Source organism: Perca fluviatilis, chromosome 3 (assembly GCF_010015445.1).
Source record: "Perca fluviatilis chromosome 3, GENO_Pfluv_1.0, whole genome shotgun sequence".
NCBI lineage: Eukaryota > Metazoa > Chordata > Actinopteri > Perciformes > Percidae > Perca > Perca fluviatilis.
The window spans coordinates 10,062,109-10,087,483 of record NC_053114.1 but is presented as its reverse complement, the minus strand read 5'-3'; the positions used below and the strand labels follow the sequence as shown (position 1 = coordinate 10,087,483).

Below are 25,375 nucleotides of genomic sequence, written 5' to 3'. Positions count from 1 at the left end.
TATATGAGAATACATCCAATAACCAAAGCAGTCCAGTGCTTCCTGTCTCATGATACCGTCAGGAGTATAAATAGAAAAAAAAAAAAAAAAAAAGAACAAACACACACACTCGCAAAAAATAAAAAAGGCCCAGAGAGGAGAATCAAACGCTTAGTCAGTGCCGAAAAAATACAAAGACAAAAATAAAACCGTACAAATACATAAAAGCCTGTTTCATATGTTGGTCATTTAGCTCTCATCAAGTAAAGCCAAAAATGGCTTCCACGCTTTCTCATAATAGTTTGGTGCATCCCCTCTGTTAAGGCGAATCTGTTCCATCCTAGAAACACAAACCATTTCGTTGAGCCACCTCTTAAAGCAAGGAGATGATGGAGACTTCCAGTTGAGTAAAATCAATTTCTTGGCAGCTACCATGCCTGTTTTGAGAGCCTGCTTACAGTGGGAAGGGAGGGTCGATGTCCTTTCGGAGGAGCCAAGGATTGCCAGGTTACAGTCTGGTTGAATGTTCATTTTATATTGCTTAGAGAACCAATTAAATATGTCACTCCAAAAGTTGTACAGTACTGGGCAGTACCAGAATAAATGTGAAAGTGAACCTTCGGCTCCGCCACATCTATCACACATGGGAGACACTGAATCAAATATTCTATTAAGTTTAGTTTTGGAATAATGCAGTCTATGTATGACTTTAAATTGAATGAACCGATATCTAGAGTTTACAGAACACTTCTGACAGGCCCTCGTTCCATAATTCCTCCGACAGTGGAACTCCCAGTTCTTTTGCCCATGCCTCCCTGAGATGACTGGTACTTACTGGTCTCACAAAGGCAGTGATAAAGTGGGAAATCAAGTGTTTGGAGTTTGGTTGTAAGAGAAGTGTATCGTAAAAATTATAATTGTGTGGTCTATTTGGGAAATTAGAAATGTTCTCCCTAACAAAATGTCTCACCTGTAAATATCGATAAAAATGTGACTGAGGGGGCATTTACTGAAACATTTGGTAATCCAAGGAATTTTCTTATTTGATTCAATATCTTCAAAGAATTACTAAGAACATAATTGTGGCTAAATAACTTGTGAGACGGTTGTGCCTTTGAAAAGAGCAACGCTGGGAGTGAGGTCTGTGACACAGACATGGATTCAATCTTTAACCAGAGCGGAGAGGAACAATCATCGTAAGGAGGACCCCACTGCCAGAAAATGAGAGCCCTTGCATTTGCAGCCCGGTAATAATGCCTAAAAACAGGGAGGCCGAGACCCCCACTCTTTAAATCCTTCTGCAGATGGGCTTTAGAAATACGAGGGGATTTATCTGCCCAGACAAATGACAGGACGGCTAGTTGTTTAAAAAAAGATAATGGCAAATAAATAGGGAGGTTTTGAAAAAGATACAAGAATCTCGGAAGTGCAACCATTTTAACAGCATTGATGCGGCCGATTGACAGAGGGAGCAATTTCCAGTTCCTAATATTAGCTTTTAGTTTATCCATCATATCCAAAAAATTCAATTTCAATAAAAGTTTGGGGTTTCTGGAGATCTTGAGGCCAAGATACGTAATGTGGGTAGTAACTAATTTAAATGGCAAAGATTTCAAGAAAGTAGGACACATGTTTGTCAATGGCATGAACTCACATTTGTCCCAGTTAATTGTATACCCAGACAATTTACTAAATGATTTTATATAATTCAGAAGGTTGGGAACTGAGACCACTAGGTCTGATAAACAGATCAATAAATCATCCGCATACAGATTAACAAGCCTTTCAACATTACCAAACTTTACCCCATGAATACCTGGGTGACTCCTTATGCCTATTGCAAGTGGTTCCAAGGTAATATCAAAAAGAAGAGGAGAAAGAGGGTCGTCCTGCCTTACACCCCGCTTCAACTCAAAAGATTGGGATCTATCTGAATTTGTGAGAATAGAGGATACTGGTTTAAGATAAATTATATTTACCCATTCAATGAAATTTTCGCCAAATCCAAATTGTTTTAGTGTCTTCAGCATGTAAGGCCATTCAATCTGATCGAATGCCTTCTGGGCGTCAAGGGATAAAACAGCAGCCTGTGTATTCTTCCCATGCACTGAATATATTGTATTTAAAAGCAAACGGACATTGCTAAAAGAAAACCGACCCGGGATAAATCCAGTCTGATTAGGGTGTACAATTGTGGAAATATGCCTACCTAATTTTGTCGCCAAAACTTTAGTCAGTATTTTTAAGTCACAGTTTAAGAGAGCAACAGGTCTGTAACTTGCCGGATCAACCTCTTCCCTTCCCCCTTTCAAAAGCAAGCAGATATTCGCTTCATATAATGAACTGGGAAGCATCTTATTTCTCATAGAATCGTTCACCATTCTCAGCATGAGTGGAACTATTTTTTCATGAAATGATTTATAAAATTCACAGCCAAAGCCATCTGAACTGGATGTTTTTCCAGAGGGGAAGGCTTGAATAGCATTCAAAAGGTCAGTTTTAGAAATTGGGGTTTCCATGTCATCTCTTGCTGCACTATCTAATTGGGGAACATTTAAACTGGCAAAAAAGTTACAGAAATCTGATTCAGTGGCCTTTACTTTACTAGAATACAGTTCCTTATAGAAGTCCCTGAAGCAAACATTTATCTCTCTCGGATTGGTTAGGAGTCTGCCTGATTTGGACTTTATCCTGTGAATGGCCTGTTTAGCCCTTTCGCCCCTAAGTTGGCTAGCTAACAGTTTCTCCGGTTTATCTCCAAGTTCAAAATATTTATGTTTAATTTTCAATAGAAGACTACCAACACGCTTATTAAGAATGGTATTGTATTCATATTTTAATTTCATTATCTTGTTGTAATCAGCGGTTGAGAGGGAAGATCTATAGGTCTCTTCCAATACTGGAAGCATGTTTTCAATGTCCTTGAGGCGGCTGTTAAGTTCTCTTTTCTTGGCTGATTCAAATGAAATAATGTGGCCCCTCATAACTACTTTGAAGGTCTCCCACAAAATAGAATCAGAGACCTCTCCGTTATCATTTGTAACCAGAAACTCGTCTATACGTCCATTCATGTGCTCAATAAAAGACTGGTCTTCAAGAAGAAGAGGGTTGAGGCGCCAGCTATATGTTGGACTCAACAGGATATTTTTGAAATTAAGAGAAACTGGACTGTGATCAGATATTAAAATATTATGATAAGTAGAATTAGTAACACTAGGTAGTAATTCAGAAGCTATCAGAAAGTAATCGATTCTAGTGTAAGACTTATGGACATGAGAATAAAAAGAAAATTCCCTATCTGTAGGATGCTGCAGTCGCCATATTTCAACCATATTCCTTTTTTTATTAAATCATTCAGAATTCCCACTGAGGTTATTGCAGGAGGCGGTTTTGTAGAAAGTCTATCTAGAACCGGGTCAAGATAACTGATAATTGAAGTCGCCTCCAACAATAACATTAGAGGCAGAAGCCGGTATCAAATCAAATGCTTTACGGAAGAAGTCAGGATTGTCAATATTCGGACCATAGATGTTAAGCAGCGTTATCGGAAAGGAGTTAATATGCCCAGATATCATCAAATACCTGCCATATGGGTCTGCTGTCATACAATCAAGGTGAAATGGCAAATATTTTCGGAAAAGAATAGCAACCCCCCTAGACTTGCGGGTAAACGGTGCTTGATAGACTTGGGAGATCCAATTCGCTCTCAACCTGCGCTGCTCATTTACACTAATGTGCGTTTCCTGAAGAAAAATTACATCTGGCCAACCCCTTTACATTCCATGAGACCAATGTAAACTTATCATTTATACTGCTATGGGTTATTCTATCGGATACTGACATCATCTCTGGAATAAAAGCAATCTGGTCTCCATCTCCATCTCCATCTTCGTCCGCTTATCCGGTGTCGGGTCGCGGGGGGAGCAGCTCCAGCAGGGGACCCCAAACTTCCCTTTCCCGAGCATATCAACTTAGGGGAACCCGCGTATCAGGCCAGGTTGGAGATATAAAACCTCCACCTAGTTCGTCGGTCTTCCCGAGGCCTCCTCCCAGCTGGACGTGCCTGGAACACCTCCCTAGGGGAGCGCCCAGGGGCATCCTCACCAGATGCCCGAACCACCTCAACTGGCTCCTTCGACGCAAAGGAGCAGTGGCTCTACCCCCCGCCTCACGGATGCCCGAGCTACTCACCCTATCTCTAAGGGAGACGCCAGCCACCCTCCTGAGGAAACCCATTTCGGCCGCTTGCACCCTGGATTCTCCGTTCTTTCGGTCATGACCCAGCCTTCATGACCATAGGTGAGGTAGGAACGAAACTGACCGGTAGATCGAGAGCTTTGCCTTCTGGCTCCGCTCTCTTTTCGTCTACGGTGCGATAGATGGAATGTAATACCGCACCACGCTCGCGATTCTCCGACCAATCTCCCGCTCCATTGTCCCCTCACTCGCGAACAAAACCCCAAGGTACTTGAACTCCTTCACTTGGGGTAAGGACTCATTCCCTACCTGGAGAAGGCATTCCATCGGTTTCCTGCTGAGAACCATGGCCTCCGATTTAGAGGTGCTGATCCTCATCCCAACCGCTTCACACTCGGCTGCGAACCGATCCAGTGAGTGCTGAAGGTCGCAGGCCGATGATGCCATCAGGACCACATCATCTGCAAAAAGCAGCGATGAGATCCCCAGCCCACCGAACTGCAACCCCTCCCCACCCGCTACGCCTACCGATATCCTGTTCATAAATATTACAAACAGGATTGGTGACAAAGCGCAGCCCTGGCGGAGGCCAACCCTCACCTGAAACGAGTCCGACTTACTGCCGAGGACCGGACACAGCTCTCACTTTGGTCGTTACAGAGATTGGATGGCCCTGAGTAGAGACCCCTCACCCCATACTCCCGCAGCACCTCCCACAGTATCTCCCGGGGACCCGGTCGCCATCGCCTTCTCCAAATCCACAAAACACATGTAGACCGGTTGGGCGCCTCCCAGGCCCCCTCCAGGATCCTTGCGAGTGAAGAGCTGGTCCGTTGTTCCACGACCAGGACGGAATCCGCATTGTTCCTCCTCAACCTGAGGTTCGACTATCGCGGCCGAACCCTCCTTTGTACCCAGCGCAGTAGACTTTACCAGGGAGGCTGAGAAGTGTGATACCCCTGTAATTGGCACACACCTCTGGTCCCCTTTTAAAAAGGGGAACCACCACCCCAGTCTGCCACTCTTTTGGCACTGTTCCAGACTTCCACGCAATGTTGTAGAAGAGCGTGTCAACCAGGACAGCCCCTCCACACCCAGAGCCTTGAGCATTTCTGGACGGATCTCATCAGTCCCGGGGCTTTGCCACTGTGGAGTTGTTTGACTACATCAGTGACTTCCGCCCGGAAATCGACGCCAATCCCCGTCATCCTCCAGCTCTGCCTCTAACATAGAGGCGTATTAGTCGGATTCAGGAGTTCCTCAAAATGCTCCTTCCACCGCCCTATTACCTCCTCAGTTGAGGTCAACAGTGTCCCATCCTTACTGTACACAGCTTGGATGGTTCCCGCTTCCCCCTCCTGAGGTGGCGAACAGTTTTCCAGAAGCACTTTGGTGCCGACCGAAAGTCCCTTCTCCATGTCTTCTCCAAACTTCTCCCGCACCCGCTGCGCTTGCTTCCTTTCCGCAGGGCCGCCTGCAGGCCGCTCGCCCGGTACCCACCCGCTGCCTCCGAGTCCTCTGGGATAACATATCCCGGAAAGACTCCTTCTTCAGTCGGACGGCTTCCCTGACCACCGGTGTCCACCACGGTGTTACGTGGGTTACCGCCCTTGAGGCACCTAACACCCTAAGACCACAGCTCCTCGCGCGCAGCTTCAGCAATGGAAACTTTGAACATTGTCCACTCTGGTTTAATGCCCCCAGCCTCCACAGGGATGCACGAAAAGCTCCCGCCGAGGTCGCAAGTTGAAGAGTCCGTTGGGACGGGGGCCTCCCCCAGACGTTCCCCAATTTACCCGCACCACACGTTTGGGCTTACCAGGTCTGTCCAGAGTCTTCCCCACCCCTGACCCAACTCACCACCAGATGGTGATCGGTTGGCAGCTCTGCCCCTCTCTTCACCCGAAGTGTCCAAAGATACGGCCTCAGATCAGATGAAACGATTATAAAATCGATCATTGTACCTTCGGCCTAGGGTGCTCTGGTACAAGGTACACTTATGAGCATCCCTATATTTCGAACATGGTGTTCGTTATAGACAATCCATGACTAGCACAGAAGTCCAACAACAAACAACCACTCTGGTTTAGATCAGGGAGGCCGTTCCTCCCAATCACGCCTCTCCAGGTGTCTCCATCATTGCCCAGTGTGCGTTGAAGTCCCCCAGCAGAACAATGGAGTCCCCCACTGGGCCCCATGCAGGACTCCACTCAAGGTCTCCAAGAAGGCCGGATACTCCGAACTCCTGTTTGGTGCATATGCACAAACAACAGTCAGAGTTTTCCCCCACAACCGCAGGCGTAGGGAGGCGACCTCTCGTCCACCGGGGTAAACTCCAACGTAGCGGCGCTCAGCGGGGGGGCTTGTTAGTATCCCCACACCCGCCCGGCGCCGCACACCCTGAGCAACTCGGAGAAGAAAAGAGTCCAACCCTATCCAGGAGTACAGTTCCAGAACCGAGACTGTGCGTAGAGGTAAGCCCCACCAGATCCAACCGGTAGCGCTCCACCTCCCGCACCAATTCCGGCTCCTTCCCCCACAGAGAGGTGACGTTCCACGTCCCCAGAGCCAGCGTCTGCTGCCCGGGTCTGGTCCGTCGAGGCCCCTGACCTTCACTGCCACCCATGTGGCAATCTGGTGTCCTCTCAAAAGTGCACAAAACACAATAAAACAAGACACATAAAGAACCTACCTTGTAACCTGAGGTAACACACTCAAACAAACCCAGGAACCTGAACATATCCCCTACCCGCTCACAAGCACTTCCCCAAACAAAGCACAGACGTCCCTTCATGCCCTGGACCGCTACACGCACGGCTAAAACCAGCTTTCAAACCTGTAACTCGCTATTAAAGCTGTGATAGCTAACTTAGCCCGGCTCCCTTGCCTAACATACCTAACCGAAGTCAGAGAAATCAAAATGACAGTCTCTCAAAATGTTGAACACAGTTATCTAAATGAGAAAAGCAGCATCAAAATAGTGCTAATAGCCCTCTGTGTAAGGGCGCTGACAAACCAGGATTATCGGCCGTTAGACAGTCTGGCGAGGTCAGTGACTCAAATCTGTTCGGTGTGTCCCGTGCCGTCGTCCGTCTGGGGGGCTGTCGGCGTTCATTTTGGCCGACCTGACATGTTCGGTCGGCGGTAGGGCCGTCGGGACTCATCCGGAAATGACGAGCGGGATGAGGTGACCATAGTCTCTCAAAATCTGACGAAAATCTTTTAAACTGACCTTTGTTGAGCTGACATGAAGACAGATTCAGCAACTGCATGGCCTATTTCTAGCTTAAAATGTTTTCAGAAACCTGTTTCAGTGAACTATTTTAGTACAATATGAGATCGTATTCTGAACGGCCGCCATGACAGTCTGGCTTTGAATTTCCGGAGAAAACAAACCCATGTGATGCGTTTGTCCAATCAGCTGCCGGTTTTAATTTCTTGGGCAACATTACAGATTAGCGCCGCCTGCTGTTATAGAGATGTATTATGTCTCGTCTCCTCTCGTCTTTTTGGTCTGTTCTGTGGCAGTTTTTTGGACCTCGGGGACGCGACTAATCATATCAACGGGGTTTTCTCTCAACAGTCGGCCATCGGCTATATGTGTCTACACCTTAGGTATACACTAAGGGACCACAACAGCCTTAAGATCAGTTCTTTAAGTCAGTGTTCATAAAAGTCATTGCCTCACTCAGTGTGCTGAAAACCTTAAACCGATTCATGTGTTTTATCCGGAGCCTCGCAGGGAAGAGTAGGCTGTGCTCCACCTTCAGCTCCCGCAGCATCATCAGGACCTCGGTGTATTCACGCCGCTGCCGCATCACCTCTGGCGTGTAGTCTGGCGTGGCCTTTGTACTCCAGTTGTCGTTCCCTCCGGAGGCGAAGTATGAGCTCCTTCTCTCGATAAAAGTGGACCCTGGCGATGATGGCACGAGGTTTAGCTCCGACTGTGGGCAGCAGCCGCAGGGTGCGGTGCGCCCGGTCAATAACCACCGGTCGCCGAAAAGCTTCTGAATCAATGCCTCGACAAATTCTGTTGGTTTGCCCCCTTCTTCCTGCTCAGGTACGCCGATAATCTTAATATTATTGCGACGCAACCGGCCTTCGAGGTCGTCCACTTTTAGTTTGAGTGCGTCGTTCTCATCTTTAAGGCTAGCGACCGTCTTCTCCAAGCAGGTCATGCGGTTCACATGGTCCAGCACTTGCTCTTCCACCGACTCTACCTTCTCCAATAGTTCCCTTTGCAAGCTTTCTACCTCCTGAAGTGTCTGCTCTAATTTATCAAACCTGCCGTTGATGTGGTCAAGGATCTTGTCGGAAACTTTCTCCCAGATTAAAGGCAGATGCTCCGTGTCGCTGTCGCTACCGTCATGACATGGCGAGCTACCACTAGCACTGTTAGCATTAGCGCTAGCAGAAGCTGAGGATGGTCGAGATAACTCAACGTTTTTGACCGGCTTCTTCGGCATATCGTTGCATACACTTAACTGGTTAAGCCCCTCGTGTGTTATTCCCGAGGCTGATAAAATTAAGTACGAGACTGTCAAAACAACGATTTTAAATATTGGCAAGGAGGAGCCCCTGAAAGCACGTCTACTCCATGCGCTGCTCACTAGCCCCCTCCCCGCTTTTTTGATTATTGATATGGATGTACAAGTTTACAGTGTGTCAAAATATCTTCTCTGAGATGAAAAAAACTAAAATGTTTCCTGGTTTAATTAAACAATTTTCGATGATTCGTGTTAATGAATATCGAACATTTAAGTCGAATATTTTTTCATAAATGTTACAGGTCTGACCTACTACGAATGCCGTCACGTAACTTTTACAGAAACAAGACCAATATGTAAAGTCTCAGCAATGCCCAGCAGTATAAAGCAGCGGACAGGGAGATGCTATAGCTCTGCACTATCAGTTAACATATTGTGGTAGCAAAATGTGCCATGATTAGGTAACACGAAGGGTCACAATGAACTTCACTCGTGGGCAACTTTGTGTGGGAGCAAGGGTAGGAATTTCACGACGGCTGTCGTTGCCCCTCGCTCTGGCCGTGATGCCCCAAAAATAACACACACACACTTGCATTTTTTAATCCCTCTCTATTCAAAATTGTTTTGTTTGTTTACCCGTGTGCAGAATAATGTAGGTATTTTTTTTTTTAAAGCTCCATTGTGTAATTTTTTTAGTTGAGTTAGCAAAAACCCCTTTGTTCTTTCACAAATATGTGCTCATTCATGTGTAATTACTTCCACAAACTAATCAAAGTATTCTTGTACGCGTAGAATCTGCCATTCAGAATCATTCATAATACATACGAGCGAGTCGCTCGAATGGCGGCAGCCATGTTGCGCCTCCTTCTTTAAAATACATTAGCCAAAGAAGGACATACCTCCGCCTTTCACGCTTTTACACTTAGTGGCACTGTGATACCAGGGAGGGGGAGAAGATTACTACAGATTTTTTTTGAGAGGATTGCGCCTATTCTCGAGGACATGTAACGGAGTCGCCAAGTAAGTTTAAAAGAGAAATAAAATGACAACGCGACAGGCAAAGCAACAAGACCAGTGGCTTTTCCAAGATGGAAAGAGCTCATAAGGAGCAAGGATTTTAAAAAGGGACACCAAAGTTGCTTGCTTTCTTCTCAAAAGGTATTTCTGCCTATTTGTGTAAATTCTAAGTTTTATAGTTGCTTGGCTAACTATAGCATGGTTGTGCATAACGCTAGAACGACATCTAGGATACTTTTCCTTGCGTCAATGATGAAAAAGGATTGTCTACCTTGTAACATAAACGTAATCATATGTGTGGTGATTTCCCTGACAGACAACTCACGTAATGGAGTTGTAACACAGACTAGCTACAGCTAGAACAACTGCGTGTAAACGATGGAGATACTAAGATACTGAGATATGCTTGTTATTAATCCCAGCTTCTGGGGAGTTTACTCCCCAGAGTCCTTATGTTTTTTCACCCAGCGTATTTCCTTGGAGAACGTTGGAACCAAGATCTTGGTTGCAGCTGTCGCCGTGGTCCTGCTGCACTCCCTGCTAAGCTCTGCAGTGCCCTGCAATGTCATGCTGCGTCCTGCTGAACCCTGCTGCTTCCTGCTACGTCCATCCATGCTCTGCTGGGCCCCGCGCTACATCCTGTAACCCTGCCGTGCACTGATATGACATGAACTACTACGACTAGGGCTGTGGCGAGTACCGCATCACCGCGCAATACCGGCGGTGAGCGTGCTACGCCCGGTCGCGACATCATCACCGCATTTTTTTTATTTACGCTCGCTGTAACTTACAGGAGAACAGATATTGTGTGATATGACATATAATGAAAGCAATAATCATTGTGTAGTTACCCTCATCGACTGTCTTCTATCCTACATTCAAGAGTTTATGGAGAAAAAAACGAAGTTGCCCGTAACTTCAGCTTTGCACGAGGGATGGACAGTGCATTGAGCTGAGGTGGACGTGGATACATTAACGTTAACGCTGCAGTGTTTACCATTGCACATTAGCCTAGCAGCTAGCGGAGTTTCCTTCTGCTTATAGCTTAATCCTGACAAAACTGAACGGTTGAATCTCAGCCTGCATGCACGTTTTGTGGCCTAAACAGAGCAGCTTATATTGGTTATCTTAGACTGAGCACTCTGTCTGCTCAGCTGCTAAGACCGCTGTGCTGCGGAGCGTCTTTCCTTGGCATTATCGGCAAACCTTTTTTTTTTCTTTTTACTTTATTGACAATAGAGCTTTCTGAACTGTCTGTGGAATAGATCAACGGAGATGAGAGAAAGCAGAGTGGCCATAAATGACAGCATAACACAGTAAAGACAGTAAAGACTCTCACATTGAGCTGACTACTACACTACGCTACGCACGGAGTGCCCGGTGGGCTGGTGGATGTCCTGCATAGGACAGATCATGCCTTCGCAGCGAAAGGTTTAGATTATTTCCCCCTCAAAATAGGTAATTGAGCACTGTAGTGGTTATGACCATATCAGTGACTATGTAACTACATGGAAACGGGATAAACAATGTCTGTGGCTTGCACAGTAATAGCGTTACTGAAGTCTCCTGGGAATTCAGTTGTAGCAGAAAAAAGGTAAACTGTAGTGTGCAGATTGGAGCGTAGTGTGTGAAGAGTGAAAAGCGGAGTTGTTTATAAGGGAAGAAGCTTGGAGTATGAAGAATATAGCTAGCAGATATAGCTACAACACACGGAAGAGCCTTTTGAGTTTGATGGTCGTCCTTATTTATTCGAACCCGAGTATACAGATGAAGAACTAGCACAACTCACAAGAGTTGGAAAGAACGAGACTGACAGACAGAGGGGAAACAGGCAGATGAACTTGCTGCTCCAAGCACAAGCTAAAGCTACCCTTCAGTAACTGGGAGACATAGCCACACCACCGGGCGCTCCGTGGATTTTTATTGGGATGATTATCACAGATGCCTGGCTGAATACACTCACCGGACGGCAGCTAGCAGCTAACGGCTAACAGCTATCTGGCTGTACACACTCACTGGAGGGCAGCTAGCAGCTAACAGCTACTACCGCACTACTGTTTTTTTTAGGGGGGAATACACTTCAAGACATGACATGACCTGTCCTCTGGAGGACATAGCCACACCACCACCGCTCCGTGGATTGTTATTGGGATGATTATCACAGAAGCCTGTCTGAATACACTCACCGGACGGCAGCTAGCAGCTAACGGCTATCAACTAGCAGGGCAAGCTAGCTACCGGCAGGATCGAGACAGGGACCAGGGTAGGTGAATTTAAACAATGTCTTGAATGAGTTGAAAACGCATCTTGTTGACATGTAAGGGCCCTGTTCATGTGGCACATACATATTAATTGCATTTTGTGTCTGTTAAGAGGCACAAAGGCACTCTAAAACTTGCCCCGAGCACTGCCGTTTTAGCTCACGGGACGCTTGTAGTACGTAGCTGCAGCTTCTCCGTGTTACCTGCACTGATTCGGGTCGGGGTTTTTTCTATCAAAAGTACTCGCGTAGCTATAGCGATCAAGATTAACGTAAATATTGGCCGGAATTCTCCTTTAAGCCGATGTTTATCGGGGGGTAATGGCCATTCACTTTACCGGCGGTATTGACAACAGATAAAGCCACTGTGTCTTGAGAAGCTCAAGCTTGTTGTTTTATTGTTTACTTTACATCATCTTTGCTATCTCTTTTCCCTCTCGCTTTTCCTCACAGCAGCACTCTTACGCTGCTCTCCGTTACCGCTTGCTCTCCACACGGGCACTGACGTCAATCACTTAAGGCCTCCTGCCATTCTCGCTCTAATTTAAGCTACTCTTGTAAGGGGGTTGCGGTTAACCGCCATACCGCGGTGATATGTTGCTTCGTCACCGCGATAAGAAAAATACTATACCGTCACAGCCCTAACTACGACTACCATTTGAAGTCACTGTTCCATTATTAATGTGACTATTACTGCCACTGTTCATCGCATCCCCAACCGGCATCGGCAGATATGAATATTTCTGCCGATGAGCCATGCCGATAGGGTGTCTTGTTTACTATGCGCACATCATGACCATGAACGTAGCATGAGCGCCAGCAACTTAAACTTCCAACATGTCGGCTGTGTGGAGGTATTTCGAATGTAAAACAGATAACAAACTTGCTATATGCAGTACTTGTAAAGCACAAGTGATGCGAGGAGGCGTGTTCCACACTAAAAATATGATTACGCATCACAAGAGCCGTCATCCTGAGCAGCACAGAGAAAAGTAAGAAGAAAAAACGCCGGCAAAAACCCATCATCAGCCTCTACTTCAGTCCTTTGACAAAGCTAGAAAATACAGCAGCGACCACCCAAAGGTAAAAGTTGAATTTTGAATGTATTGCTCTTGATAACCAGCCGTTGAGCGTGGTGGAGCCGCGGTATGCTATGCCCAGGCTATGCCTAGCCGGCACTACTTTTCTGATGTGCCGTTATCTGATCTCCAGAGTGTTGTCGCCAGTCACATTGAAAAGCTCCTCGCGGCGCTAGTCACATTAGCTTTACCACGGACAGCGGACATTTGGACATCAAGCGTGAGTCCTGTTAGCATGTTGAGCCTCACTGCCCAGTGGATAGACGAAGACTTCACCCTTAAAAAAGCTGTCCGACCTACACTCACAGGAATGCTCCGGTTCTCACACAGCAGCTGCAATTGCATCTGCATTTGATAATACGCTTGTGAAATGGAAAATAGAAAGAACGAGTGCATGTCGTGCTACGTGTTGACAGTGAACGGCTGTTTAGCGTTGCCTCTGATGTAAGGCATTTGGCAGACCTGTTCAAGTAGGAGATGAGTTACATTTTTTATTTGAAAATTTATTTTTATTTATTTTACTCCTAAGGACTGAAGTTTGAAGTCTGAACTTAAAAATAAAATGTGGCACTGGCATATCATTTATTCTCCTCCAAGTTAAATAATTGAACTATTTTTCAGGGGTGAATGTCTGTCTACATTTGTAAAATGATACATTTATGGTAGAATCAAATGTTGTTGGTTTTGTGTATTGCCTTATCTACAACACATGACTGTAATAAGGTAAAGGTAGTACAGGAGAGATACTTGGATTTCTCTTCAGTAGAATTAAAGTGAACAGTATATCAGGGGAAAAATGTGTATATACACATCGGTATCGGCCAAAATGAGTTTGAAAATATCGGCATATCGAATATCGGCCAAAATCCAATATCGTGCATCCCTAGTCTAGACCTACTCTATCTGTAAAGTGTCTCGAGATAACTCGTGTTATGATTTCATACTATAAATAAAATTGAATTGAATTGAATTAAGAGCTAATTTCGGTTTCATTGACATTGTTCATATCGCTCAGAGAAATATATTAAAAACACAAACCTGCTTCTCTCCTACGCTGTAAACATTGCCTTACACTACTAATCTCGTACAATATACAGAATAACAATAGCACTGATACTTTACTAACATTAGCTTACATGTGTTTGGGAACCTGATAGCTGATGTTAGTAATGAAATGGTACCAAAGTAACGTAAAACTATTATTACACTGGAAGGAACACTCACGGACGAAGTCGTACTTCTTGGAAAAATACTGCCACCATAGGCGTTAGAACGCGCTCGGAATGGGAGGGGCTTGAAAGTAATATATATATATATATATATATATATATATATATATATATATATATATATATATATATATATATATATATATATAAAAAAATAGATTTCACCGCTAGATGGGAGAAAGTCTTACACAATGTAGCTTTAAGATTATTTTTGGGGCATTTTAGGCCCTTAATTCCACAAGACAGATGAAGAAGTGAAAGGGGAGAAAGAGGGGGAATGACATGCAGCAAAGGGCCGCAGGTCAGAGCCCAACCCGTGGCCACCGCGTCGAGGAGCAAACCTCTAGACATGTGCGCCTGCTCCACCGACAGAGCTAAACCGGCCACAGAATAATGTATTTCTGTATCCAACAGTTTGACTTCTGAAATTTAACAAATTCCATATCAGTTAAAATAAGTTATTCAAAGTATGAGATTAAAAAAAGTGAGTAATTTGTTTCATGTCGAGCATGTTTTTTTCTTATTAAAAATTCAAGTTGTTTAATCATTCATTGGCCTTTGTGCCCTGGAAGATGGCCTTTGTGCCCCAACATTTTTTGTCACATCAAAAGCCAAATAGCCTCGACCCTAAAATTACGAAATTCCAAGCCTGGTGGGAGCTGCAGGCTACATGGTAGCCTTGATTAGAAATGTGCTCTGTTCATTATATCACATATATGCAAACTGGTTCTGTCCTGTTTGTTATACAATACAATTAATTCAATGCAATTTTATTTATAGTGTCAAATCATTAGAGAAGTTATCTCAGGACACTTTACATATAGAGTAGGTCTAGACCACACTATAAATTTACAAAGAACCAACAATGTCCCCCAAGAACCGCAGGCAGACCCTGGCTAAAGGTTAAAGGATTTAAACAGAAACTAAGTAAGTATGTTTTTGGTATAACCACGTCAATGCATTGCTTATGTATTAAGTATAAATATGAGGAAATAAAAAAAACTGGTGACAAATGATAAAAAAATGTGCTTCTCCACCTTACAGGACTGATGCAATAATGAATGGTGTGTTTGTGCGTGTGTGTGTGTGTGTGTGTGTGTGTGTGTGTGTGTGTGTGTGTGTGTGTGTGTGTGTGTGTGTGGAAACGTGAACTGACCTGTTCTCTTGCTGGAACAGGGAAAAGGCAGGTGATGACGCCTGGACAGGAGAACTGTTTCTGGGGTTGACTTAGTGGACACATGTCCTTCAGACTGTAGATGAAAACCTCCTGCTCCTATCACACAAACACACGCTAAATATTTTACAATAATGAAGACATTTTTGGTAAAATCCAAGACATACATGTTTACATTATTACATTTTCAAGGATGTTCTGTCAAAAAACTTTCAACATAAGGATTGTCGAGGTTCTTATTCTTTTCAAAAACATACTTTGAGATGGATATCAATCTCATGTCTGTGTGTTGAGTATCTTATTAAATCTTAGTAGCACTTGAAGCAGGTAAGTGGTGAGTTGCTTTAAATATGTGTCAGCTAAATAAATATAATGTAATGTAAAGAAAACAAAACAAAACAAATGTGTGGATTTAGAGTAACCTATGTTCTCCGAGTGTAGCCATTGTGTTTGTTGTGGGGCGGGGGTATAGTGTCACTGAAATGGCCTATTTGTGTGACTGTTGTGTTCTTTAAAAGGAACCCCGACTAGTACGACTTGTTGGCCTTATAACATTAACGTGGGCGTCAGCTATAAAAAGGTGGTACAAAAACACTCCAAATGTTTTGTTTTTTGTTAAAAAATGCAGAAAATCTGTTCCATTGTAGGCCGCCATGGTTATTTACGTCTCAATGCATTCTGGGGTAGTGACGTGTAATGGTTGTACCGGCTATTGACAGTACACTAACAGCGAGATGAACACGTCTGCCGTTCAGCCTTTTCAGTTTGACTGTAGTCTTAAAGGACGAACCTAGAGGTTAATAACGGATGTGTACCCACTCTGTCGTTCTCTGGGACATGTTTTCATGCTAATGGCTTGTGTTTGGAGCTTCAACAAAGCTAGCGCGGACCACTGGTTAACCTAGCTTACAACGCTAGCTAGTATTCGGGGCACAGGGAAAGTAAAAACTATTTATAACTACGCTATTTATACCACTAAAAAGGCTCAAAATATTACCAAACTTGAACGGTAGCATAGTGAGGGTTCCTACATGTTAACCGAAGCATTGAGAACTTTGTAAGTGTAGTTTACTATGCCGCAACAGAGCCTTGTACTTCGGGAAACCAGTCATGACTTACAGCTGGCGATGCCAACTTAAAATCAAAAGCAAGGCCCTAGGTTTGTCCTTTAAGCCTACGGCCAAACTGAAAAGGCTGAATGGCAGACGTGTTCATCTCGCTGTTACTGTACTGTCAATAGCCGGTATGTTGGGGTACAACCATTACACGTCACTATCCCAGAATGCATTGAGATGTAAATAACCATGGCGGCCTACGATGGAAAAGATTTTCTGCATTTTTTAACAAAAAACAAAACATTTGGATTGTTTTTGTACCACCTTTTTATAGCTGACGCCCACGTTAATCTTATAAGGCCAACATGTCGTACTAGTCGGGGTTCCTTTTAACCCCAATGTAGACTGTTACAATTATTGATTGTTTATAGATCTAGATGTTTCTGACCACAATTGAAGGCAGCTTCACAGAGAAAGAGAGAAAGAAAAGAGACAAGCAAGATAGATCACGGTTACATTCAGTCTTGTTCAGTAGCCTGGTGCGCGGTCTAGGTAGCTCATTTCCTGATTGATTCTACCACCACCACTCCAGTGGAGGCGCTAATGCTAACACACAACGGCACAAATGAGATAAAAGAAAAAAACAGGAGTGAGTCGGTTCATTGACGTATGGCACTCGATTCTCCCAGTTCAGTGACACGAGTCGGGTTAATTAACCGGCTCTTCGGTCAGTTCGTCAACACTATTAATGTGCAACAGAAAACTCAGATTGGACAGATAGTCTAGCTAGCTATCTGGATTTACCCTGCAGAGATCTGAGGAGCAGTTAACCATAGTCCCATCGACCGGAGTTTAAAATTCCTAGATCGACGCAGACACACAAGTATAAACCTCAGGTCACTTACAGTATGTAGGCTATGCCGTAAGCTCTGTGTAGAGCCCCTGCAGAACCATAAATCACACTTTTTTGTTTGATTGAGGCATTATAGAGACAGAGTGCATCGCATCATACACTGAAAGCCTTGCCTACCACAGGGGAAACCAATCAGTGCTTCTGCAGAGGCTCCACGCAGAGCTTTCGCCGTAGTCTACGTAAGTGGCCTGAAGTTTATACTTGTGCGTTGGTGTGTGCGTAAATCTCTTTAAGAGAATAGCAGGGCCGGCATGTATGTATGCTGGAGAGTTTGTGGTAGAGCGAGTGAGAGAGTAACTGTGATTAGTTCAGACCGACTCTGGAGTCATAGTGAGAGAAACAAAGTGTCCTTCTGACCATGGTCGGAAATCTGTAGCAGGAAAAGTTAACCCTTTCCTTGATTTCATGTTGTTTATGGAGAAGGAGAACCTGGAAATTAGTAGACGCTACCAAGCTAAGGCCAAGTGGACCAATCAAAATTGTTACAGTCTGCGTAACTGTAATTGTTACAGTCAACACTGCGACTTGTATAGGGTGACCAGATTTCCCGGAGCTAAAACCGGGACACTTTGCACGTGACCGTAGTGCTCGTGCATGCCTGTAAAATTACTAAAATTGCATCAACAGCCTTTTTCTATGGAGGAAATATTTATTCATAATTCAAATTGAAAGTCCAAAGAGAAATTGAAAGTCCAAAGAGAAAACAAAGCGAGATCAAATTAAAAATATTACTTTTTTTTTTTTTTCTTTCCATTTGGCTTTGGCTTTTGCATTTAATATTTGGCTTTTGAATTTTAATTTAACATTGACTTTTCATTTTCATTTAATATTTGGCTTTTGAATTCCAATTTAACATTGGCTTTTAATTTTCATTTAATATTTGGCTTTTGAATTTCAATTTAACATTGGATTTTCATTTGGATTTAATATTTGGCTTTTGAATTTCCATTTAACATTGCCTTTTCGTTTGGACTTGACACATGTCAATGTAAATGAGGAGGCGTGGCCCAAAGGCTGGTGGGAGGGTCTGAACCGAAAGGGGTGCAGAGGCACCTTATGAGCAGCTGTTCAGTGTGTCCTGTGCCGTCGTCCGTCTGGGGGGCTGTCGGCGTTCATTTTGGCCGACCTGACATGTTCGGTCGGCGGCAGGGAAATCGGGACTCACCCGGAAATGATGAGCGCAATGAGGTGACTACAGGCTCTCAAAATCTGATGAAAATCTTTTAAACTGACCTTTGTTGAGCTGAAATGAAGACAGATTCAGCAACTGCATGGCCTATTTTCAGAAACACGTTTCAGTGAACTATTTTAGTACAATATGAGTTCGTATTCTGAACGGTCGCCATGACAGTCTGGCTCTCAATATCCGGGGAAAACAAACCCATGTGACGCGTTCGTCCAATCAGCTGCCGGTTTTCATTTCTTTGCCAACATTACAGATTAGCGCCGCCTGCTGTTATGGAGATGTATTACGTCTCGTCTCCTCTCGTCTTTTTGGTGGGTTCTGTGGCAGTTTTTTGGACCTCGGGGACGCAACTGATCATATCGACGGGGTTTTCTGTCAACGGTCGCCCGTCGGCTATATGTGTCCCGGCCTTAAAACACGACTCAGACAACTTCTCTCTTTTGATGTTTTATTTAATTAAGCAACAGTAGAAACATGGGTGTGGGTAGCTCTGCTTACGTGTGTTTGTGTGTCGGCAGATCTCGAGGACGCACACACACACACAATCTCAACCGGGTAGTCAGTCACCGTCCGAACTGTGACCTCTCCTTTTTCTTTCTCTCACTTTTTTCTCCGGGTGGTGCGCGCGGTGTGAGGTGTGTGTCCGCGCTATTCTCCAACATGTAGCCTACTCACAACAATCACTCCTGATTGACAGCCTTTTGTACAGCCTGTGTACTTTTTCAGACTTCCAGCTAACAGCGGTGTCTGTGAGCATCACTGGCCGGCCAGCAGAGAGGCGATCCCGGCCGCCACCAGCTGGCTGTCCTGTCAGACTGAAGCTTCTGACGACATCGGAGAAAATGTGCAGTTGGCCATCAACGTTTGTAAAACTTCCCATATTCAAACTCTACACAGTTAATTTATCGCATAAAAAAGTCTCAATAGTGAATTTAGTGGTGGAAAAGCAGATGAAAATTGTAAAAAGTTCCCATTTGTTTGCTCCTGCTACTACGGCAAACTCCCGATCTAGATTATAGAATCGATTGCTTTTTTATAATTTCCATCTGCTATTTAGTTAGTTAGCTGGAAGTCTGAAAAAGTAGCCTACACGGGCTGTACAAAAGGCGGTCAATCAGGAGTGATTGTTGTGAGTAGGCTACATGTTGGAGAATAGCGCGGACACGCACCTCACACCGCGCGCACCACCCGGAGAAAGAAGTGAGAGAAAGAAAAAGGAGAGGTCACAGTTCGGACGATGACTATCCGGTTGAGATTGTGTGTGTGTGTGTGTGTGCGTCCTCGAGATCTGCCGACACACGTAGCAGAGCTACCCACACCCATGTTTCTACTGTTGCTTAATTAAATAAAACATCAAAAGAGAGAAGTTGTCTGAGTCGTGTTTTAAACAGACACACCTGGGGCAAAGTTGGGAACCAGAATCAGCTTTAAATACAGTCCTAATCTAGTCCTCACTAACACGGGCCCAATTATAGTAACTACATGAAAACTTCACTGTTGTTGCATGAAATGTCGTTTGTGTTTAACCTACATCATCATTTTCTATCATGTGAAACAAGAGGCCAAGTCTAGTGGTGAAGCTGCAGACAGACGCTTAACAGTGTGCTCCTCAGCAGTCAGCTCCCCCTGCTGCTCATAAGGTGCCTATGCACCCCTTTCGGTTCAGACCCTCCCACCAGCCTTTGGGCCACGCCTCCTCATTTACATTGACATGTGGTCCGTGTACTTTTTCGTTCATTTGATTTTCATTTCATAAACAGACTTAAAAAAAAAAAAACGAATGGTTATTTGATTTTCGTTTTAAAATACAACAATTGAAATTGAAATAAAAGGCATTTTTTTCCTTTTCATGGTCAAAAGGGGATGGGAGAAATTAAAAATATGCTGTGATTTTCATTTTCTATTTCATATAACAAAAATAAAATCACTCGGAAATAGAAATGAAAAAAGGTTGTTTTTTCATATTCAGAGACCGGATGTTGTCATTTCCAAGGCAACAGCCCCGCATAGTCTACCAGTGTTGCTTTCAAGCCCCGGCGAAAATTCCTTTGGAAACCTGTGCTCTTGATAATGCTTGGGGGAAATTTTATTTCATAATGTCACATGTATTTATTCCCCTCTCTCCCGCCTCCCTCTGACTCTCTGTTTACTCTGCCGCAGACAACTTCGCCCAATCGAACCAGCTGAGGAAACAGACTTTCGGTTCACGGCTGCAACGTTACCGTTACGCCACCGTTAACAATCCCAGCAAACTTTCTGTTGCTGATCTGGCAGAGTCACCGGCGGTTCGGGATCAGATCATGGGGATCTGTCCTCCGGTGCTGGGTCTATTATAATATTAGCTGCTGTTGCAGCTAGCTAGCAGCTAGCCACCAGCCCTTTTACCTCGGTCCCCACGGTTCGCTCCCCGGTGTTGACTGACTCTGGTCCGTCTGCAGAGCTGCGTTACCCGCTCTAGCTGAGCTGGGAATCTGCCGCGCTCGTGATTTATTCATATTTTATTTTATTTGCAGATAGTGATATGCTATGATGCACTGATGTCAGGCAGGCTTGCTGCTGCTTTTAGTCTGAGTCTGTGAGATAACCAAACATCCCTTAAATATAACGTGCATATAAATAGATGGAATAAATAAAAGTCCCTCGAAATACATAGTAAAACATACATGTATTTAGGCTATTGAAGTATTATGACTAAAGCCTGTATTTCATGATCTATTTCATAGCCATATGTATATTTATGTAAAGGGGGGCAAAAAACGGAAGTTATAGGCTACAGATTCCCTCAGCTGCAGCCGGGACATTCTAAAATCGCTTAACGTGAAAAAGCTTAATGGTTAACCACGTTAAGCTTTTTCCTTACAATTTCCCTTAATGAAGCAGAAACCCTTAATGTCAGCTAACGTCCATAATAATTGTACTTTGGGTTAGATTTTTTAGTTTTTCAGTGGTTATGAGGAGCAATATGAGAGAGAAATTTGGTAATCCTTGATCATTGCTCATTGATCATAGAGCAGGTAACGCCAGCTCTGCAGAGTCAGTCCCGGGGAGCGAAACCGCGGGGACCGAGGTCACAGGGCTGGTGGCTAGCTGCTAGCTAGCTGCAGCAGCAGCTAATATTAGAATATTAGACCCAGCACTGGAGGTCTGATCCCTATGATCTGATCCCGGACCCCCGGTGACTCTCTGCCAGATCAGCGAAACTTAACGGCAGCAACAGAAAGTTTGCGGGGATTGTTAACGGTGGCGTAGCGTTACGCCGCCCAGTTACGTATTGCTCCGAAAGCTCTATTTGCTGGTTCGACTCTCTTCGGGCGAAGTTGTCTGCGTTGGGTAGAGACAGGGAGGCAGGGGAGAGGGGGTAATAAATACATGTGACATTATGAAATAAAATTCCCCCAAGGATTATCAAGAGTATAGCTAGCTAGGTTTCCAAAGTAATTTTGGCCTGGGCTGAACACTGGTAGGCTAGGCGGGCGCTGTTGCCTTGGAAATGACAACATCCGGTCTCTGAATAAAAAAAAACAAGCCTTTTTTCGTTTCTGTTTTCGAGTGATTTTAATTTTTGTTATATAAAATAGAAAATGAAAATCACAGCATATTTTAAATTTCTCCCATCCATTTCGACAATGAAAAAGAAAAAACGCATTGTATTTCAATTTCAAATGTCATGTTTTAAAACGAAAATCAAATAACCATTCGTTTTTTGTTTTTTAATACCTGTTTATGAAATGAAAATCGAATGAACGAAAAAGTACACGGACCACATGTGTCAAGTCCAAACGAAAAGGCAATGTTAAATGGAAATTCAAAAGCCAAATATTAAATCCAAATAAAAATCCAATGTTAAATTGAAATTCAAAAGCCAAATATTAAATGAAAATTAAAAGCCAATGTTAAATTGAAATTCAAAAGCCAAATATTAAATGAAAAGTAAAAGCCAATGTTAAATTGAAATTCAAAAGCCAAATATTAAATTCAAAAGCCAAAGCCAAATGGAAAATTTAAAAAAAAAAGTAATATTTTTAATTTGATCTCGCTTTGTTTTCTCTTTGGACTTTCAATTTCTCTTTGGACTTTCAATTTGAATTATGAATAAATATTTCCTCCATATTTTTCAGTTTAGTGTGAGATTTTTTCTAAAAAAGATTATTTGAAGTGTTATTTATTCCAATAACACCAAAAGAATTTAAATGATTTATTGAAAATTTTGAGCACAACCACTTCATTTCCTGCATTCTGGTGAATTTTTATGCACATATTTCTACCTTTTTCTGAATCAATGTATACTGCAACCTGCAAATATCTGTAGCCTAGGCATCATTTACTCCTCCCTCCTGTTTGGCGTCTTTTGGTGAGGAAGTAACCTCCTTAAATGTGCATATGACAATTATTCACCTCAATGATACATTAATTCATTTTAATTTATAATTGACCCCTGGACTGTAATATTTCAGATGTGTTTGAGCAAGATTTCTGCTCATGTCCAAAACTTTGTGCACATTCAAAGTACAGTATATCTGTGTTCTCTGTGATTTGGAGGAGACGATGAGTCGTGACATTTTGAGAAAAATAAAGTTAGGTTAGGTTGGAAAAGTCACGTCACAGGAACTTCAAACTAAATCATTAGCATTGCGCTCCTAAACTTTGTGTTGATGGCATCAATGTATTAGACTGATTTGGCTAGGATTCCTCCCAAAACTTCACCCGGCTTTCCTCACGGAGAGACGGTTGCTAGGTGATAGCAACAAATACGGCATGGTCGGACCCCGCACGTAGCTGCCCATTCTATTCGCCTCGGAAAAATAAACTGGACAAAGTTACATTCGGGGCTAAACTCTAAATATTTGGGGCTGAAGACCCGGCAAAATCGGCTGACTCTGCTCCTGGTGTAAACCGGGACATTTTAGCGTCCCGACAGGCTTTTGTCGGGACTCGGGACAAACAATTGAAAATCGGGACTGTCCCGGTCAAACCGGGACGTCTGGTCACCCTAGACTTGTAGTTACATTTTTTGAGAGGTGCACGTCAGGCTACGCCCTAGGGTGCGGTGTAGGGTCCGAATTTTCACATTTATCTAATTATCAACAGGAATTGGGGAAAAATGGGGAAAAGGCAGGAGAAAGGCATTACCACAGATTTAACGCAGAAGCATAAGTTAACAAAGTGCCTGTAGCTAGCTAAAAACATGAGATTTAAGCATGTCAAAGGATTATTTTAGCAGCCTATTTCTACCAGTTAGTATGGTAATGTTAGCTATGTGTTAGCAAGCTATGGCATTTGCAAACCATTCGCATTTATCCAATGCTTTAGCTCAGTGGTTCTCAAACTTTTTCGGTCATTCCCCACTTTGGACAAGGGGGAATTTTCAAGCCCCACCTGCCCCTATCACCCCAACACAATGCTAATGAAATACGCAACAAGCTTAAAATGTTCCAATTTATTGAGAAACAACTATCTACATCAAATAACAGAAAGTTCAAAAATAAAGAAAATAAAAGTGCAGCTGTGTCAAAATTTGTATCATATATCCGGCTCCGGCTCCGCTGTCCTGCCCGTCTATCTGTGCTGTCTCCAGCATTTCTCCTGATGAGATCTGCCTCAGGTGCGCTGGGAGGAGTCTTCAGTGCCAGGCAAACCAAAACACCACAGATAGACGGGCAGGACTGCGGAGCCAGAGCCGGAGGACAGCTGTGGATGTTTGGCGGATCGGCGTGTTGGCCCGAACGGGAAAAGCAGAGTGGACGTTGCGTGCTGCTGGCGCTCTTCCCCCCTCCCTCAAACAGAAAAGGGTAAAGACTGTAGTCCCTTTGTCTATAGACTCAAATCAGATAAATCAGATTTTCTATTTTTGCCCAAATCGCACTCGCACAACGCCAACGCGCCGATCCTCCAAACATCCATACCTGTCTTCCGGCTCCGCTGTCCTGCCGTCTATCTGTGCTCCGTCCCAGTTTCTTTTTCGCTCTCTATCCGCTCGTCTTTCCTCCTTGTGTCTCAGCCATTCATAATACAAAATAAAACACCCGAAACACCACAATATATACAACATAAGAAAATGCTGGCTGCCTGGCTCCACTTTGTGACATATATACATGTAAAAGTATAAATATAGGCTATAAAATATGAAGAAGAATTATCTTCCCAGACAGCAAAATGTATTTGGGCCAGATTTGGACCAGGTCTTCATTAGCATTTGGCGCAGATCCGCTAAACGGACCTGGGCCGGGCTCATCTGTTCCAACGGCCCAATACCGGAACAGATTGAAATTACGGATCAGAGACAGATCTGGGCCAGAATTGGCCCAGTACAGTTATTAATGCCATGACGTGTGGTGCGGATCTAGCCCAGACTCATTTTACATCTGGGGCTCATCTGGCCCTGATCTGTGATTCATATTTACAAATATCCACGCAATTTGTAATTTTCAAAATAGTTTTTATTTTTTATTTTAAAAAGGCAAAAGAAAAAACTACAGCATGAACAACCATTTGACGTGAATCCAGATGCACAAAAAGAGAAAAAGCATAAAGATCATTGTTAATTATTCAAATTACAAAAAAAATAAAAAATACGAAACCAAGTAACCTAATGTGAACACTGCGCCTACTGTAGGTATATTTACTGCTCATTAGTTGGGTGAGACCGGGCACGGCGTCCACCCTCGCAGTCGCAAGGCAGATCTGATGGCTATTGATAATTCTCCGTGTCCGTGGCTTTGTCAGACATGCGATTCTTCCTTATTGCTCCTGTAAGACGTAGCCTTCAAAAAGCATACAAAGCAAAGAAACAAACAGTAGG

The 25,375-nt window shown here is 43.8% G+C and overlaps 1 protein-coding gene across 4 annotated transcripts in view; it reads right to left on the bottom strand.

The window, feature by feature from the left end:
- Nucleotides 1-25,375, bottom strand: part of lrrk1 (leucine-rich repeat kinase 1) — a 235,488-nt gene that overhangs the window by 9,156 nt on the left and 200,957 nt on the right. For all 4 annotated transcript variants that reach the window (XM_039794699.1, XM_039794701.1, XM_039794700.1 and 1 more), the window contains one exon: nucleotides 15,405-15,521. In XM_039794699.1, the coding sequence (XP_039650633.1) occupies nucleotides 15,405-15,521 (117 nt within the window). The remainder of the gene's footprint in view (nucleotides 1-15,404; nucleotides 15,522-25,375) is intronic.